Raw genomic sequence first — 14,679 nt, 5'->3', positions numbered from 1 at the left:
ACTTTGTTTTCTAGCTATAAACTGTCTTTCTGTGCAGGAAAGCTTCAATAACATGTCAGCAAGCATGACTATGAAAAGGGTCCCTTTATTTTTCAGTACTGTAGCTCAAAAAATGGTAGGGGAAGCTTACATATATATATATATATATATATTTATATATCTATCTCTGCATATAGTTCATTTAGTTGTATCTGACTTATTTGATATATATGCTAGCTGCTCATTTGGACTTGAGGTAGATTCTTTTGATTCTTGACCGTGTATTAATTGAGTACTTTATCGATATTCATGTTCTGTGAGTTGGCAACCACTCTTGCATTTGCAGAGACCTCTTTACCTGCCGAATTGAAAGGCTTTCATTTCCAATTTACACTCGTTTTATAGTATATCGATCCCACATATATTACAGAATTTCAATGTTTCAACTATTGAGCACAAAACGACGCACTTCCTGCAAAGATGTACAATGTAATTAATGGTTTTTAATATCCGATGTCAGAAGTTGGAGGGGAAGCAATGGATCAATTGAATATATGTGGCAGAAAATGGATGGTGTCTACTTGATTTGCCGGTGGTGAGATGATGCCTGCTTTTGAATTTTTTCAGCTTTCACCGAAAACGAGAAAATCTTGTATAAGCCTTGTGAGGTCCATCCGATACTCTCCCCCTCCCATGACAATATTAAAGTCATGAACAATTTGCTCTCTCTACTCATCCAAAGCAATTGATGATCATGTGATAGTTATTAAATGCTCTCATGCTTCCCTTTGGTGTGGTGTGTTGACTAGTGTATGCTGCATGTAGACTTACAAATACTATGCATGGTGAAAATTATCCAGTGATGCTATCTTAATAATATGGTATAATACATTCGAAAGAGAGAGAGAGCCCCAAGCTATGCTAAGGTAACGTAAATGACGAAATGAAATGAATGCTAATTGCCTTAGCCAAAATCAATATTTCTTAGGGCAACCCTTACTTCTTTTTTATAAATGATAATATCTAGATCTCTTTGAGTATTTGACTATTTTCTTAATTGTATATAGTTCTCCTATTCCACACAAACCAAGTTATTAGAGAAAAAAATCTCAAAGAGATAACTCTAAAATGTTGACAAGAAATTTCGAACCTAATATCTCATGAATATGATCAAGCCTTAAAAACCATTATCCTTACTCACTTTTTACCTAATCATTTGTTTTAGTTAATGATGTTAGATGTTTGGTTTCCTTTAACTTTTCTTTTGGGGACCAACCTCAAGGAGAGTGTATCGTACGTATTGTGGCAAATTTCAAAACAAGGACTTCGATTGTCATTGTGGTCCACATCTCCCATTCATTTGTGAAATAAAATCTGATGCTGAAAAGACTTCTTGTACGTGCTATTAGTGTTCATCAAATTTAGGAAAGTAAAATAAATGCATTTCTTTATAACCAACTACTAAACAAACCGTGGGGCCCTTTTCATTTAGTATAGTTCTTGTTCCTAGTCTCTATATTTATGAGCTCGTATGTTGCATCTTCTCATCAAAGTTTACTTCCATATCTTTTCTGTCTGTGCTTCCATGGCTTTACCTAAGCTGATCACAGCACTTCTCTTTGTTTTGGCTTTTGCGAAGATAGAGTTTTCAACATGCTATGTTGTGAAGGGCAAGGCCTCTTGCCATGACTGCAGTCACAATGATGTCTTCTCGGGTTTGTACTCAACTTTCTTTCCCTCCGATTTACATGCTTGAAGTCCTAAACAAAATTATCTTTATGTTGCCTTCTCTTCAGTATTTTATCTAGGGAAATTATAGCATTTGTGGTACTATAACATTGTTTAGAGTTTTGCTGCTTTTTGTGTGCGTGTGTGTGTGTGGCTAAGTTATATTATAGTGTATTGCTTTAAAACTGCATGGACACTACTATATATTTTAGGTATGGAGCAAAATATACACTAAGAAATAAATGACTTTAAGAGATGCTGGAGATAATACTAATCTGGAAAAATATTAATACATACCCTATTACAAACATTCTTATACACACACTTAAAATGCACTAAAATTATGACTCGAAATGAAGTCACAATTTCTAACTTGGAAATTGTGATTTCTGTGCATTTTAAGAGTTTATGTGTAATAGGTGGTATATAATAAACATTATCTTGCAAATTTTACTTCATAAAGTTTATAAACTAATAGTGATGTGTTATCAATCATGTAAAGATAACTGATATTTATTTATTAGTTGTTGAAGTGACACTAATTAATTATTAGTCAATTTGTAAATCTTTTTATTATATAAGGTGTGTATAATAAACATTATCCTACAAATTTTATTGCTTAAGGCTTATAAACTAATGATGTTTTGTTGTCAATCACATAAAGATAATTAAGATATTTATTTATTAGTCATTGAAGTGACACTTATTAGTTATTAGTCCATTTGTAAATCTTTTTATGATATAGGGTGTGTATAATAAACATTATCTTACAAATTTGACTATATAAGGCTTATAAATTGATAATGTGTTATTACCAATCATATATAGATAACTGAGATATTTATTTATTGGTCATTGAAGTGACACTTATTAGTTATTAGTCAATTTGTAAATCTTTTTATTATAAAATAAGTATTGTTATAGCCATAAATTATTTTATAATATTTTTATAAATTTTTGTTGTGACCAATTCTTATGAGTTTTGGGCCCACAATCAATACATCGATGTAAATTTTTTTGTGAAAAGTTGTATCTCTAGCATTTTCTTTATAAAATTTGTAGCTGACTTCTAATAGTGTGCATGGGTTGGATTAAGAAGTTTTTTCAACCTAATCCACCATGGTTGGTTAAAAAAATTTAACCCAGCCTAACTCATCACAGGGGTTCAACCCAACTCAACCCAATTTACGTAGATCGAGTTGGATCGGATTGTATTCATAGGTTGGACAATTTTTTTTTAATTATTATTATTATTAATAAATTGAGCATTAGAACACCACCACCACAACAGGTAAGAGCAAATTTATAGCCAAATAATCATGAGCATAACATCAAACAAACACAAACTATATGAGAAAAATTTAAGATTTGGGTTTTATTTAGGAAGAGGGGCAAAAAAATAAATAACAAAATTATATAGTATATTTTTTAATATATATTTTTAATTTAAAAAATATATTAAATATAGGTAGGTCGAATCAAATTAGGTGGATTTGTAAATCTTATGACCCAAACTCAACTTAACCCACTATTAAAAAAAATCCATAACCCAACCCAACTCACCAACCCTTAAAAACTGACCCAGTGGGTTGAGTTGGGTCTAGTGCCGGCTCAATGGGTGAGCCAAATAGGCAACCGCCTAAGGCCCCTAATAAAAAAAGGCCCCTAAATTTTTATCAATAGAAATATTCTTATACTAATAAAATTATTAATCAAGCCCTAAATATTCACCAATAAAAAAAAATGTTGTTTTTTATCAAAGAAAAACCAGTTAAAGAAAAATATTTTCATTGGATTTAATTTCTCACACATAAATGTTAAAAGAACTCATTAATCTTGCACTAGTAAATAAATTTATACTCAAATTCTATTTAGAAATATCAAATATATAACTTTATTAAAATTTTCATTCATAATTTTTTAGTATTTGGTTACTTCATTTCAATAGATAGTGTTTATTTTAGTTGTATAGTCATTGAATAATGCGATGAGTTTGTTTTAATTTGTAATTTTTTTTCTAAAAAAATAGATTTTAAATTAAAAAAAAAACCAAAAGTTAAATAAATATTCTATTAATATTCAAAATATAAAAATAGACCTCACTTAAAGTTGTTACCTTAGACCTCACAATACTTTGAGCCTGCCCTGGTTGGGTTAGATTGGTTTATACCGGTTGGTGGGTTGGCTGCCACCCCTACAGGCTTCTATGAATTGAATTTGCACCAACTTTGACTCAATGACTGACTTGATTAGCCCTAGTCTCTCAAAAGTTAAATAAATATTCTATTAATATTCAAAATATAAAAATAGACCTCACTTAAAGTTGTTGCCTTAGACCTCACAATACTTTGAGCCTACCCTGGTTGGGTTAGATTGGTTTATACCGGTTGGTGGGTTGGCTGCCACCCCTACAGGCTTCTATGAATTGAATTTGCACCAACTTTGACTCAATGACTGACTTGATTAGCCCTAGTCTCTCAAGTAGCTAAACTTTCTATACTCTGCCTATTTTGTTTCAGGCATTAAGATTCTTGTGAAGTGTGATCGAGTTAAAAAGTTGGCTACGGCAATCACAGAAGATGATGGCTCTTTTGAAGTCGAGCTTCCCTCAGACAGTACTCCAAAATCATCTCCTCCACTGAATTGCCATGCCAAGCTTCTAGGGGGTCCAAGCCAGCTCTATGCCTCAAAGAAAAACATGGTATCCAAAATTATCACAACCCATGAGCCTAACACCTACACCATCTCCACTCCTCTCAGCTTTTCCAAATCTTGCCCTTCTACCATCGAAGCTGCGAAATGCAAGCCCATCAAGAACAAGTTTGGTTCATCCAAGACCGTCGATCTGCCTCTGCCACCAGAGTGGGGTTTAGCACCATCTAGCTATTATATTCCTTTCTTTCCCATCATAGGCATACCTTGATTATCTATGACAGTGGTCTATATAGTATAATAATATACTGTGTTGGGTAAAAATGGTATAATATAGGGCTGTACTATATGTTTGTGTGAAGAAGACTTTTAATACTTTTAAGAAGTTTCTTTTGTGGTATTGTAAGTTATTGGACTCAAATAAGACGTAACTGTGGTGCTTGGAATGTGTTGCTAATTTACTATATTTCTATTGCTACATTTTTAGAATATCTTTATAAGTTTTTCTTCTTCTTCTTCTAATCTTCTTTTTCTTCTGGCCAAGTAATATATTCATCTCTTTTTTTTTTTTTTTTCCTTTTTTTGGGTTGAAATGGAAATTCATTAAAACACATAAATTAAAAAAAAAAAATTTGGGTGCAAAACCTCCCTAATGTCTGTGATAATTAATTTAGCTTACAATACATGAAGGATGATCAAAATAGTAAAGTACAACACAAAAAATTCTAGAAATTTTTTTTCCCCTTCTACCAAAAGATCAACAGAGTAATTTCCTTCGATATCTTTATTTATCATTTTAACTTTTCCTAGCCAAACACTAGCTCATCCAATGATTATATATGTGAATGTGTGTAATAATACTACAAGCATGCCTAATTTTACACCAAATTTCATAATTTACTAAAGTGGTCAATTATGAAATTTGGTGGTAGAAAGTATCTACTACTCTTAATCAACTATTTTAATATGTGACACTAGGTCTGAAATTAGGCGTCTCTAAATTTATTCAAATGTGTGAATTTTTTTTTTTTTGGTGCTAATTATATATTTGTATATATAGTTTTCTAAGGCTATTTTCTTTTCTCCTTTAAAGTCGTACAAGGGCACATGACTGCTAGCTTCACAGTTAAGATTTTATTTCCTGTATCTAAAAATATAGATGGTATTATGATATTTAAAACTCTAAATGTTATTACTCAATCTTAAATTGTAATATTAATTTTTCAGGAAGGCACATGTTTGCAAGGTAAGGTTGTATATGGAATAGAACTTTAATGTGCTTCTTCGTAACGCTAATTATTATCACCAACAATTGGTAGAATAATTCGAAATCATCCACAAAAGCCACCAAGCCACCCCTACTCTCTTTTCTCTAGTAGACAAAAGGAAGTGGGAAGTTTAATTTAAAAAAAATGCTTAAACACTCATGGTTTCTATTCTTCCTTAGAACACCCTGAAATTTTCATATCCGCTAATTAAATTAATCTTTGTGACTAACTACCGTTAGCACTTATGAATGAAAAAATTACATGGCCAATGAATTAGTTAGTTAGTCTTCTTTATGTGGTCTTTTGACTTTGTCATCCATAAGAGCAAAGGAAAGCTAGTCGCATAGACCAATTTGGTAGATATAAAAACTCTAGACAGTTATAAGGAAAAATTGAAACCCAAGGAGATGTTTTTGTAATTGACCTAAACCCTACATAACCATGTTAGGTCCAAAATTATTAAGTGTTTGGCAAGTTTTATCCAAAATTTTGTTCAATTATATTTTAAGTTGTAACTTCTTGATTGCACTTTCCCCATATTCATCAAACCAATGTCCTGGCGGTAGAGCATTCCAATCCTCACCATCTTAGTTCAACTTACTGACGCGTAGATTATGTAAAACTTCAGGCTATCTTGTTTTACTTTTATCAGTAATCATTTCTTTGTTGAGAGTTTTGAGACTGGTTATTTAGGTGCTAGCTACTGATCCTAACTTTAAATGTCGTGATTGAACTCTATTTTGCCTTATCCATTTATTGTTCCATGTACCCTTGTTAAGCTCATCTATTTCATGCTGCAACAATATAATACTTCTCTCCTTTTCATCATTATAAAATGAACAAAATTCTAATGTTTAAATACATACATATTCAAAATAATAGAAAAGTGAAAGATTTTGTGTCTCGTTTATGCTAAATAGGAGAAACAACGTTTAAATTAAAGCTTTCAAAAATGGTAATACATGCATACTCTTCTGATTTAGAAGAATAATAATTATTTAAAAAAAAAAAAAACACACAAGACACCAAGGAACAAGAATATATCATAAAGTAGCCACTATTCGTGATGAATTCTATCCTCAAGGCTGGGGAGCAAGACCAGCCTTAAGAGCCTTAATGGTGGCAATATCAGTCTTGAAGGATTTAGCCAAGACATTGTCGTCAATACCAGTGGTGAACAAAGTGTTGGGAAGTGAAACCAATCTAGCGTTTGCACTCCCAAAAGCTGAAATTGCTATAGCTGGAAATTTTACATCATCATTGTATTGAAAATGCACAAGACCCTTAGGAAATACAAAGACATTATCCGCTTGTAGTGTCTTATTAAAGAGCTTGTTGGTTGTATCAACAAACCTGACTTGAAGGGTACCTTGAGTTAGGAAAAGGAGCTCAGAAGCGCGAGGATGAGTGTGGGGTGGGTTTTTGGTGCCAGCCGGGAATTCAAGGACAGCATAGGAAACACTCTGACCATTGAGAGCAGGGACTCGGCCAAGCTTGCCTTCGTGACCTTGAAGACAGTGGGAAAGCCACCCAAAAGGGCACGCATGCCAGTAAATGTGAAGAAAACCCCATTAACATCGGTGACATTAGGAGGGACTATGAAGTCTGTGAGGATGTCTGGATCTCCTGCTATTGCCATTTGGATGATGGCAAATGAAGAAAACAGTAGTGCAAAGAATTTCACGTTGAAAGTTTTTGAGGCCTTGGAAGAGAACTTGAGGTGTAGTGAAGAGAAAAGCTAATATGGTACTTAAAATGATGTTTATAGTGTGTGCTTGGACTTAATAGAAGGGCAAGTATTTATAGAAACTTAAGGAAAGGCAATTTGGTTTGTAATCTTTCTGTGCAGGCATGTCGGATGAAAAATTTAGAGATGACAATTACAAAGTCATTCTTGTTATCGTCACATTTTTTTATTTTATATATTATTTATTTCTGTCATTAGGCTGTTGAATGAGACTAAGAAAGTAACAAATTTTTCTTCTCTTCATATATGATATAGAACATGTTAAAAAGTTTAGTTTCTTCTATTGCTTAAAGCTGCCTTCCTAAACTTAATAAAAATATTAATAAGAAGAGTCAAGGGCTAATGCCTTTTGAAATTAGCTTAGAGTCTCTTAATTTGCAAGAACTTGAATTACAATTCTTGAGCGGAATTTATTCGTAGTGATAATGAATGTCAGTGATCATATACGCTTCAAGGCTTTTCATCATATTGATCCTTCTAAAATAAAAAAATAAAAAAATAAAATTTGGTATATATTGTAAAATTTAATAGAATATCAACTTATTTAATGATTGGATCGAAATTTACATCTGTCTTCGGTATCATTTGAGGGAATATTTAGAAAAAGGTCAGTGTAGAAATTGGATTTAGCATCATAGCTATCAGATAGAAAATGCATCTGTTCAATCTTAACAAATCTATATATGGTTTTTTTATTATTATAAAAATAGTTAGTAAATTCAGAATTGGCAAGAACAAATCTGTGGTTCGTTCTTGTTCACAAGTCAAGTAACACCGTCCAATGTGATTTTGGAGAGGAAGAAAAATCAGTACGTAGGATTAAGAAATTCAAAAGAATATACTTCCTAAGTTTTAATTTTATACTTCTTCCTGGGTATGCATGCATAAGCCAGCTCAAAGATCCCAATGGGAGGGGAAGAAAGTTGAGCCAGCTCATGGAGAGTATATCGTATTGTGGCAAATTTCAATGCAAGGACTTCGATTTTCACTGTGGCCCACATCTCCCATTCATTTGTGAAATAAAATCTGATGCTGAAAAGACTTCTTGTACGTGCTATTAGTGACTTAGTGTTCACGAAATTTAGGAAAGTAAATAAATGCATTTCTTTATCACCAACTACTAAAGAAACCCTGGGGCCCTTTTCATCTAGTATAGATCTTGTTCATAGTCTCTATATTTATGTTGCATCACCTCTTCAAAGTTCACATCCATATCTTTTCTGTCTGTGCTTCCATGGCTTTACCTAAGTTGATCACAGCACTTCTCTTTGTTTTGGCTTTTGCGAAGATAGAGATTTCAACATGCTATGTTGTGAAGGGCAAGGTCTCTTGCCATGACTGCAGTCACAATGATGTCTTCTCGGGTTTGTGCTCAACTTTCCTTCCTCCAAATTGCATGCTTGAAATCCTAAACAAAATGATCTTATACATGTTGCCATCTCTTCAGTATTTTAGCTAGGGAAATTATAGTATTTGTGTTACTATAACATTGTTTAGTGTTTTGCTTCTCTCTCTCTCTTTCTCGCTCTCTCTCTTTGGTGTGTGTGGCTAAGTTATACTATAGTGTATTGCTTTAAAACTGCATGGACACTACTATTTTAGGTATGGAGCAAAATATACAAGATGAAATAAATGACTTTAAGCGATCCGGACATAATACAAATTTGGAAATATATCAGCACATACACTAGAAATGCACAGAAATCATGACTTGAAGTGAAGTCAAAATTTCTAAATTGAAAATCGTAATTTCAATGTATTTTAAGAGTTTGTGTGTGTAATAGGGTATTTATAATAAACATTAAGCAAGACTTAGGGGGTATTTGGATTTCTAGTTCCATAACTCATTACTCTGTTTTCATAACTCATAATTCAAAAATGGTGGGACCCGTGACTCAAAAACTTGTTTGGATTTCGATGATTCTGTTTCCATCACTCAATTCTCTAATTTTTGAGTGATGAGTTGTAGAAATTGAAAACATATTTTAGCTATTTTCAGTTTCCACAATTTTGTTTTCAATGACATTTTTGTAATTAAACACAAATCGAGGGACCCACTAGTTAGGCCAGCAGCACCTTTTGACCTTTTTTTTTTTTTCTTCTCCACTTTTCCTTTTTCTCCATTGTTCTTCAGCTTTCTTCTTCTTTTTTTTTTTTTTTTTTTTCCTTCCTTTTCACTCTTGTCAGCTCATTCTTCCATTTTTTTTTTGTTCTTCATTACGTAATATTATTGGTCTCCGTTGGCTAGTTTTTTTTTTTTTTTTTTTCACTGGGTTCGGTGAGTTTAGGTACTGGAAAAAAAAAAAAAAAAAAAAAAGCTATACCGAGTGATAGGTATGGGCCTATAAACAGTGTAAAAAATATTGAGTGATGACAAGTGAGTGATGGTGCCAAACAGGTAGGGCATTTTAAGTGATGAGTGATGAGTAATAAGTGATGAAAAAAAATCCAAACAAGGCCTTATGTACAATACTTAGGTGTTGTTCCTGAAGTTCCCCTTTTAAGATTCTGCCATGTGGATTTTTTTTCATTGGATGAAAGTGTACTTTTTAGTTAAGTAGGCACATGACTAAATCTTAAGAGAGGAACCTAAGGAACAACACCTAAAATACTATACCCAAGTTTTGTTCATAAGCATTATCCTACAAATTTTACAACATAATTCTTATAAACTAATGATGTGTTATTAATCACGTAAAGATAACTGGGATATTTATTTATTGGTCATTGAAGTGATACTTATTAGTTATTAGTCGATTTGTAAATCTTTTTATTATATAAGGTGTGTATAATAAACATTTTCCTACAAATTTGGGTGATGTGTTATCAATCACATAAAGATAAATGAGATATCTATTTATTGGTCATTGAAGTGACACTTGTTAGTTATTAGTCAATTTGTAAATCTTTTTATTATATAGGGTGTGTATGATAAACATTATCCTACAAATTTTTCTACAGCTTATATACTAATGATGTATTACAATCATGTAAAGATAACTGAAATATTTATTTATTGGTCGTTGAAGTGACACTTATTAGTCATTATTCAATTTGTAAATCTTTTTATTAATTATAAAATAAGTAATGTTATAATAAACTATTTTATAATATTTTTATAATTTTTATTGTTGTGGCAAATTCTTATTAGTTATGGGCCCACAATCAATGCATTAGTGTAAAAAATTTTGTCAAAAAAATTGTATCTCTAGCATTTTCTTTATAAAATTTGTTGCTGTGTCTTCTACAAATTCAACCAACTTTGACTCATTGTCTGACTTGATTAGCCCTAGTCTCTCAAGCAGCTAAACTTTCTATACTCTGCCTATTTTGTATCAGGCATTAAGGTTCTTGTGAAGTGTGATCGAGTTAAAAAGTTGGCTACGGCAATCACAGAAGATGATGGCTCTTTTGAAGTCGAGCTTCCCTCAGACAGTACTCCAAAATCATCTCCTCCACTGAATTGCTATGCCAAGCTTCTAGGGGGACCAACCCAGCTCTATGCCTCAAAGAAAAACATGGTATCCAAAATTATCACAACCCATGAGCCTAACACCTACACCATCTCCACTCCTCTCAGCTTTTCCAAATCTTGCCCTTCAACCATCGAAGCTGCGAAATGCAAGCCCATCAAGAACAAGTTTGGTTCATCCAAGACCTTCGATCTGCCTCTGCCACCAGAGTGGGGTTTAGCACCATCTAGCTATTATTTTCCTATCCCTTTCTTTCCCATCATTGGCATACCTTGATTATCTATGACAGTGGTTTATGTAGTATAATAATCTACTGTGTTGGGTAAAAATGGTATAATATAGGGCTGTACTATATGTTTGTGTGAAGATTGAAGAAGACTTTTAATACTTTTAAGAAGTTTCTTTTGTGGTATTGTAAGTTATTGGACTCAAATAAGACGCAACTCTGGTGCTTGGAATGTGTTGCTAATTTACTATATATCTATTGCTACATTTTTAGAATATCACTACTTGTTATAAGTTTTTCTTCTTCTTCTTCTTCTTCTTCTAATAATCTTCTTTTTCTTCTGGCCAAGTAATATATTCATCTCTTTTTTCATTTTTTTTTTTTTGGTTGAAATGGAAATTCATTAAAACACATATATTAAAAAAATAAAAATAAATTTGGGGTGCAATACCCCCTAATGTCTGCGATATACATGAAGGATGATCAAAATAGTAAATTACAACATAAAACCCAATGATTATATATGTGAATGTGTGTAATAATACTATAAGCACACCTAATTTTACACTAAATTTCATAATTTACTGAAATGGTCGATTGTGAATAGTGAAAAAAAAAAAATAGCTGGTTCATGTAAAATTTGGTGGGTAGAAAGTATCGACTACTCGTAATCAACTATTTTAATATGTGAAATTGAGTCTGAAATTGGGTGTCTCTAAATTTATTCAAATGTGTGAAAAAAAAAATTGTGCAAATTATATATTTGTGTATATAGTTTTCCAAGACTATTTTTTTTTTCCTTTAAAGTTGTACAAGGGTACGTGAATGCTAGCCTCACAGACAAGATTTTATTTCTTGTATCTAATAATATATATGGTATTATGATATTTAAAATTCTAAATGTTATTATTCAATCCTAAATTGTAATATTAATTTTCCAGGAAGGCACATGTTTGCACGGTAAGGTTGTATATGGAATAGAACTTTAATGTTTTTCTTCCTAATGCTAATTCTTATCACCAACAATTGGTAGAATGATTCGAAATTTTCCACAAAAGCCACCAAGCCACCAAGCCACCCCTACCCCTTTTTCTCTAGCAAGCAAAAGGAAGTTGGAAGTTTAATTAAAAAAAAGGCTTAATTAAACACTCGTGGTTTCAATTCTTCCTTAGAACTCTCTGAGATTTTCATATCCGCTAAATTAATCTCTATAATTAACTACCGTTAGCTCTTAGAGCACTCACATCAGTGGGTGCAAAATTGTGCAAAATAGAAAAAGATGCAAGATTTACACAATATTTCCTAAATCTGCTTCACATCAGTCCGGCTATTGTTGCGTAAATAAACACATTTGCTAGAGTAACCATGCATATTTGCACAGTTAGATGTGTATATTACTATTTTATTAATTTTTTCTCTCATCTTTGCTCTCATCAATCTCTCTTCCCCCACATACTCTCAACACCGCCTAACCACCACTCAATCACCACCACCACAACCCATCACAACCCATGATATTCCAATCACAAAATCAACCAAAAATAAAGAAAAATAAAACCAAAAATAAATCCAAACCCAAAATCAAACCTTCAATGGAAAACTCAACAACTTAGAACCCAAAATCAAACTTTCAACAAAAAACCCATCAACCTAAACCCAAACTCAAATCGAAGCCACTGGCCATGGAAAGCTTGTTGCTTTCTTTGCTCGTGGAGAGCTTGCTATTGCCATTAGAGAAGAGAGAAACAAGTGCTTGAGAGCTACGACAAAGGAAAAGATCAAAAAATAAAAAGTGAAGTGAAAAGACCGTGGAAGTAGAGAGAATTTTACCCCAAAAAAAAGTAGAGAGAATATTTGATTTTGTGAGATAAAAAAGAGGGTCAGATGTTTTTAGTGGTGGGGGTTAAAAGTGAGGGGAAAATGAAACTTCCTTACTTGTAAATATCTCTATAATATAATTTAATTATAAAAGAATTATAATTGAGTTTTTTTTTTTTTTCAAACAAAGCATGATTTTATTTGGAATTTTATTAAAGTCTATATTAAATTTTTTAATTCAAATTAGTGTCTTTTTTAAAAACTAAAATCATACTTGTGGGGGATTTTTCCTCCAGCAAGCTTATTGTCCTCTTTGGGGAGCCAAGCCCGCAAGGTTTTGTTTCTCGTCCCCGAGTATGGTCAAGGTTTTGCCCTAAGGTGATTGACACCTAGGCTCACTTAGTCCCACATCGGTTAGAGATGCGCCCCACTCATGCTTTATATGCCCTTGGAGCTTGCATGAGTGTACCACTACTCCGCATGCGGAGTAGTGGTACACTCATGCAAGCTCCAAGGGCATATAAAGCATGAGTGGGGCGCATCTCTAACCGATGTGGGACTAAGTGAGCCTAGGTGTCAATCACCTTAGGGCAAAACCTTGACCATACTCGGGGACGAGAAACAAAACCTTGCGGGCTTGGCTCCCCAAAGAGGACAATAAGCTTGCTGGAGGAAAAATCCCCCACAATACTAATAGTAAATAATCTCTCTCTCTCTCTCTCTCTCTCTCTCTCTCTCTCTCTCTCTCTCTCTCTCCAATGTGTAAACCTGAAATGACACAACAAAATATTTCAATGGTGGTTGAAGACAACGCATTTTTGGCTATCGTCAAAGCCACTATTTTGGTGGTCTGGCCATCAGTGTTGGCGGCACAGTGGGCGGAGACACCGATCTAGTGACGGTCGCCAAAAACACTATTTTGGTGGTTCGACCATCAGACCTCCACCACTAGCGACTCCATTGGCAGAGCCACCGGTGTTGGTAGTTTACTTAAAATATAAGTTTAAATTAAAAAAGTATGACCATTAGGAAAAATAATAAAAAATTGATGAAGAATGAATATTTTATTGAAATATCTTGTAAAATAGATAAACTGATGTGGGTGTTTTGTAAAAATGATGGTGTAAAATAGAAAAAGTAGGTTTTTTGTGTAAAATAGACGGAATCTTTTAAAAGAATTGATGAGGTTGCTCTTACGGGCGAAAAAATTACATGACCAATGAATTAGCTTGTAAGACTTCTTAATGTGGTATCGTGATTTTTTTGTCCATAATAGCAAAGGAAAGTTAGTCCTATAGACCAATTTGGTAGATATAAAAACTCTAGATAGTTATAAGGAAAAATTGAAATTGAGGGAGATGTTTTTGTAATTGACCTAAACCCTACATAACCATGTTAGGTCCAAAATTATTAAGCGTTTGGCAACTTGTATCCAAAATTTTGTTCAATTGTATTTTAAGTTGTAACTTCTTGATTGCACTTTCCCTATATTCATCAAATCAATGTCCTGGTGGTAGAGCATTCCAATCCTCATAATCTCAATTCAACTTACTGACGCGTAGATTATGTTAAACTTTAGGCTATCTTATTTTACTCTTATCAGTAATCATTTCTTTGTTAAGAGTCTTGAGATTGGTTATTTAGGTGTTAGCTACTGATCCTAACTTTAAATTGAACTCTATTTTGTCGCATTCATTTATTGTTCCGTGTACCCTTGTTAAGCTCATCTATTTCATGTTGTATCAATATAATACGTCTGTCCTTTTGATCGTTATAAAATGAACAAAA

General features: G+C 32.9%; 2 protein-coding genes and 1 pseudogene across 2 annotated transcripts; 2 read left to right on the top strand and 1 right to left on the bottom strand.

Moving 5' to 3' along the window:
* The first annotated feature begins 1,499 nt into the window (after window positions 1–1,499).
* LOC126721272 (uncharacterized) lies at window positions 1,500–4,820 on the top strand. The gene is made up of 2 exons (XM_050424330.1): window positions 1,500–1,694; window positions 4,227–4,820. The coding sequence occupies exons 1-2, from the start codon at window positions 1,511–1,513 to the stop codon at window positions 4,628–4,630; spliced, it is 588 nt and encodes a 195-aa protein (XP_050280287.1). The 5' UTR covers window positions 1,500–1,510; the 3' UTR covers window positions 4,631–4,820.
* Window positions 4,821–6,706: 1,886 nt separating this feature from the next.
* Window positions 6,707–7,959, bottom strand: LOC126718505 (germin-like protein 9-3; annotated as a pseudogene).
* A 594-nt stretch (window positions 7,960–8,553) lies between these two features.
* LOC126721262 (uncharacterized) lies at window positions 8,554–11,350 on the top strand. The gene is made up of 2 exons (XM_050424320.1): window positions 8,554–8,738; window positions 10,714–11,350. The coding sequence occupies exons 1-2, from the start codon at window positions 8,555–8,557 to the stop codon at window positions 11,121–11,123; spliced, it is 594 nt and encodes a 197-aa protein (XP_050280277.1). The 5' UTR covers window position 8,554; the 3' UTR covers window positions 11,124–11,350.
* Window positions 11,351–14,679: the final 3,329 nt, after the last annotated feature.

The sequence above is a fragment of the Quercus robur genome, chromosome 1 (genome assembly GCF_932294415.1).
Source record: "Quercus robur chromosome 1, dhQueRobu3.1, whole genome shotgun sequence".
Taxonomy (NCBI): domain Eukaryota; kingdom Viridiplantae; phylum Streptophyta; class Magnoliopsida; order Fagales; family Fagaceae; genus Quercus; species Quercus robur.
The sequence above is the reverse complement of the archived record's forward strand: the minus strand, read 5'-3'. Positions and strand labels throughout refer to the sequence as shown.